The sequence below is a fragment of the Phytophthora parasitica genome, assembly GCF_000247585.1.
Source record: "Phytophthora parasitica INRA-310 unplaced genomic scaffold supercont2.81, whole genome shotgun sequence".
NCBI classification, from domain to species: domain Eukaryota; phylum Oomycota; class Peronosporomycetes; order Peronosporales; family Peronosporaceae; genus Phytophthora; species Phytophthora nicotianae.
The window spans coordinates 65,093-70,219 of record NW_008649067.1 but is presented as its reverse complement, the minus strand read 5'-3'; the positions used below and the strand labels follow the sequence as shown (position 1 = coordinate 70,219).

The 5,127-nt window shown below is 48.8% G+C and overlaps 2 protein-coding genes across 2 annotated transcripts; one reads left to right on the top strand and one right to left on the bottom strand.

Annotated features, from left to right (window-relative positions):
* Positions 1 to 500: 500 nt before the first annotated feature.
* Positions 501 to 2,904, top strand: PPTG_18159 (hypothetical protein). The gene has a single exon (XM_008916271.1). It carries the CDS (start codon positions 573 to 575, stop codon positions 2,796 to 2,798), a length of 2,226 nt encoding a protein of 741 aa, XP_008914519.1. The 5' UTR covers positions 501 to 572; the 3' UTR covers positions 2,799 to 2,904.
* On the bottom strand, positions 2,867 to 4,290 carry PPTG_18158 (hypothetical protein). The gene has a single exon (XM_008916270.1). The coding sequence runs from the start codon at positions 4,164 to 4,166 to the stop codon at positions 3,006 to 3,008; it is 1,161 nt and encodes a 386-aa protein (XP_008914518.1). The 5' UTR covers positions 4,167 to 4,290; the 3' UTR covers positions 2,867 to 3,005.
* Positions 4,291 to 5,127: the final 837 nt, after the last annotated feature.

Genomic DNA, 5,127 nt, shown 5'->3' with positions numbered 1-5,127 from the left:
CACTTGTTGATATCTCCAAAAGGTGGTGAGAGTATCGAAGACAGACGTGCCATCAACACACAGTTTACATGGACGTTCGAGGCAGATGTTACTAAGCCGGAAGAACTGGAATGGTTCATTGTGACCGCCACGCCATTTGTCGAGAAACCCGCTGTTCTCACAACGAACGCTGCGCAAGAAGAGGAGGAAGAGAAGGAGGAATGATACAGACCGCACGTGTAAATGATAAGCGATCAAAACAATAGATTCACGGTTTGGTCACGTTCAATGGCGCTGTTTGCCTGCACAGTAACTTATATGTAGCTATCAACGGTAGTCATGTTGATATGCACACAATTCCAAAGATCAGCTACCAGTACAGTAGCCTAGGCATAGTGGTGGGCGAGCTACAATGCCCTGGACAAGTAGCATGCTAATTGTGACTAACAAGACATTCAAGTAGTACCTTGTTTGTTTACTCCTAAGCAAACTTAATTTTTGTATGCCTCTCAGTACCACATAGATAAGATAGGGCGCTTGCATACCTCAGCTTTCGAGTGGCGACTACTGGGTGCACAAGCGCACGCAGTCCCATGGCCACCGCAGCGCCCCCAGCAGCCCCCTACGACGATGGGAGCTCTACTGAGAGCGAGTACTACTTCGATCCTAGAGAAGAGGCCGAGGAGGCGGCGGCGTATGCGTGGACACATGAGCATGATGCGCCAAAGATGCAGGAGCCAATAAATCACGGTAATGAGGACAATACTGTGATAAAACAAGAGTACCGTGAGTATGGGCAGTTGCAACAAGATGTAGAGAAGATAACATTGCCACAAGGCAGCGAGTGGAGCCACGGAGCGGCGTCGACTACGGTGTACGACAATGCCGTACAGCAAGCACTAGCAATGGCACAGAATCTGACGGAAGCTCAGCGAGAAGAACCGTTGACGGATGATACAATGAACAGCAATGCGTCACCTAGGGATCACAAGGAGGAAATTCAAGAAAAACAGGAGAAAGTTGTGGTAGTATGGAAAAAGAAAGAGGTGAAGGCCAAGCCTAAGCTCGTCTCGCTAAAGAAAGTGAAGACTCCAGCGTCTCCAGCTTCAATGACGAAGGCGGTGGCTGTGGGACTAAGACGCTCACCTAGTAAAGTGGAAGGAGTGTCGAGTGAGGTACAAAAGGAGCTGTCAGTGTCGCGACCTAAATGGAAATCTACAGAGAGTCAAACATCGAGTCACAAGGCAAGTCCGAGACATAACAAGGTGGCACAATCAAAGGTAAATGACGAGAAGAAAGCAATTCGAAAAGAAGGAACCAACAAGTCACCGTCGGTGCGTAAATTCGAGCACGATAAGGTCTCTTCTAGTCGTCGAACGGAGCACAGCAAGTCACAAACTAATCGAAAAAGAAGCCGTAGCAGATCACCATCAATTTGTCGGAGAAAGCGAAGCCGGTCGCCATCGGTACGTCGAAAGAATCATAGTAGATCGCCAAGTCGCCGAACAGTACATGGCAATCACGAACGAAGTTTTTCATCAAGACGTTATTCTCGGAGAAGTCCAAGCAGATCGCCTTCAAGTCGTCGGTTTACTGAGAGACGACGGAGATCCAGATCGAGATCACCACGTTCCACAGGAAGGAGATCGATTCAAAGCCACAAACAACCTCGTAGCCCTTCACCAGTTCGATATCATTCGAACCGCAGAAGCAGAAGTCGTAGCTGGGATCGCCATGAACGCCATAACAAGAGACCACGTAACGACAGTAGGAGCTATGACAAGAGAAAAATGGAGGACCCACGCTGTCCAAGCCATCGTGAGTATCGAGAAGTTCAACTGAGTCGAGATACAATTCAGCGCCAGGACAGAAATAACCATTCCGCCAGATTACCCAAAGACATGAACGGCAAAGGTGAAAGAAGCAGCGGTATGGTTGTTCAGGTTAATACCAACCGGACCGCTGCCAGGCCACGGCTTCAAGAAGTGGAGCCGATTCGATCGAGTCGGCCAGTGGTTCATAATGGTGCATGCATTTCTGCCATGTCGAAGACAGTTGAGACTTTGAAAAGAAACCCGAAAGTCCCGCGTATCACACCTGGAATTGGTATGGTTGCTGCAAATCCAGGCAAAGTCAAAGCGCCCATACACGGCCACATTGAACATCATGACCCATTTGAACGCAGAGTTTTCAAGTTAAAGCTACAAGAAGCAGATATGGACGAGAAATTGTCGGGGAAACCTTTAACTGAAGCTGAGAGAGCTTTGTACGAGCGGAGGTTAAACAAAATTGGGCTGGAGCGAGCACGACTGGAGAACCAGGACTTGGAACGATTTGAAAAGTTGTATGCAACGACGAAAGTGACAGACGTGGCTTTGAAGCGATATCAGGACAACCGGGACTTTGCGTGGCGAGTAATGTGCTTCAAGCAGAGGCAGTCATCACTACAGCAACAAAAAGAGTTGTTTGTGTCCGAGGAAGTGCAAAGGGAGAAGTGGCGTCAACTGGACGAAGACCGAGAGAAACTCATGGCTGAAAATGCCTACATGTTCCACACGGTCATGATGAACGATGAAGAAGAGTTTCAACACAAAGAGAACGCACGACACTCGGGAAAATGTGCTATTGGAAATGGCAATCAAAGAGAGTTTAAACATCGTGCATCCGAGGTCATCCGGCCGAATTATTCTGATTCTACACGCACTTCGCGTGTTGTTGTTGGCGCTGCTCTGCAACTCCAAGGCGGCAGAGTTCGAAGCAACACGTTTGATCCACTTCGTGCTCGCCCCAAGAACACGCCATGGTTTCTAAAAGGTTAATTAACTACTGTTAATGTTACTTCTATGTGGTTATTGTCAAAGAACGTCGACAGACACAAAAATGTTAAGAAAAAAACAATTCTATTTGGATTCAAGTGCAACTAGAGTATTACTGTTCACGCTTGATTTGGTCATCGACAGACTAGTACCAAGGGTTTCATACTAGCAAGCAGAACATATCACGGCTTGCAGATAACTAAGAGATCCCTAATTTTTGGCTACCTTCACCAGCACATCCAGTTCTTCAATAATCGACCGCACAATGATCTCACCCGATTTCTCCTGTGCGTAGCCAGGAGATTGTCCCGACCACAGCGACGAGAACGACGTATCTCCATTAGCCTCCGCGGCCTTCTTGAGAGCGGCAAGTGGAGCTCCAGCGGTCGGGAATTCCGGTGCTATAGCACACATCGGCCCAAACTCTCGCATCACGCGCGTCACGAATCCCCTAGCAGGTCGACCAGAGAAAATATTCGTGAGAGCTGTCTCCACAGCTTCCTCGCCAGTAGCATTAGCAGCTCGCTTCAACACTTTACGATGCAAAGCTGACGTCTTCGCTTCATCTGCGAGTAGAAATACTGTCCCCATCTGCACCGCAGCAGCTCCCAGTGCACTAGCAGCCAAGATGCCACGAGCATCGCCGATTCCACCTGCTGCGATGACTGGAACCTTCACTGCGTCCACTATTTGAGGGACCAAGGACATCGTTCCTGTCTGTCGAGGGAAGTCCATAGAGCTGTTCCGATACTCCAGCGTGTCAGCCACTGGTTCACCATCTTTTCTTGGCAAGAAGACCCCACGATGCCCACCTGCTTCGAGCCCCTGAGCGATGACAGCGTCACAGCCTCGTTCCTCTAGCCACAATGCCTCGCGTACAGTAGTGGCCGATGAGATGACGAATGCACCGGTGTCCTTGACACCCTGAAGCATGATGGGAGATGGCAGTCCGAAGTGGAAGCTGACGACTTCCGGCTTGAGCTCTCGAACCAGGTCAAGACTCACCTCATCAAAAGGCATGCGTACTGCTCCTTCGGCCGTTAGTTGCGTCAGATCCACCCCGTATTCTCGGTAGTATGGTGCAAGGACGTCCTGCCACTGCTTGTCAGCCTTCGGGTTGGCCAGAGGTAGCGTATGGCAAAAGAAATTGAGGTTGATCGGAGCTGATAGGTCCTTTGTGGCAGCTCGGAAAAGCTGCACATGCTCGCGGACAGCACCGGGGGATAGCAGCGCACAAGGAATCGCACCTAGACCTCCTCCACGGGCTACAGCAATGGCGAGATCGCTAGCTTGCGCGCCAGCCATGGGGGATTGGAAAAGAGGCACACGCAGCCCCAGTCGCTGGATGATTCGAACGTCACGCCACGCCATGACTTCAGTGAGACTTGGTCAGATCGGATGTGAGACCCTGTTGGTGTCCTCCGAATCAGCTCGCAGTGATTGATGAGTGACCAAGAGGAACTTCCTGCGCAACATTATAACATCTTGATCATGTGGCCGTAAATTTTGTCGACAGGGCTTTCAATTTGTCTAATACAGTGTTTTGTACTGTACTTATAAATTCGCATTTGGCGAATTTTGGGTGTCAACGATACCCATAAATTAAATGGAAATAGCTGAGTCGTTTGCCCATTAGACTTCAACAAAAAGACTCCGCAATACTTATAATGGAAAATATATTGTGCCTTTCAGTCTTTTTTGGCAAAATCGACTTGTTGAACTGAGATTAAAGACATGGTGGGTTAGGTCAGCAGATCCAGCTTTGTGATGGCAGTGCTAATAATAAAACTCAGATTAGAGGCAAGATAGCTCAGAACACAAACCCGTAGAAGACGAAAAAGCCCGAATGGCAGCGAAATCACCGCCATTCGGAGTTTTCGCACGAACAATGACATACTCGCAAGACTTAAGGTGGAGATCAGTGATTCTTTTGTACGCGTATAACGTTCATCTTGACATGGTCTCAGTCGTGTTGGGTGTCGCACAGCGTACACTGAGCAGATGGCTACAGTATTTTCAGAGATCTGGGAACGTGGATACGAAGATTCGCGAAAAGCAGCGCTCATCTCGATGGCCACGAGAAGTGCTTATATTTATTGATGACTACGCCAAAGTTCACCCTTGTTTCTACTTTGAAGAAATTAAGTCTGCAATTAAAGAGCGATTCCCCGACCTCGGCAATATTTAAGACTGGACCGTGTGTCGAGCGCTTCGGTTTGACTTGGATTTGTCTCGAAAGAAACTGACCAAGCGCGCACGTGAAAGTTGTTTCGTCGGAGCGAAACCAATACCTTGAACGACTCGGTCCATTCTATTCGTGCCCAGATCAGCT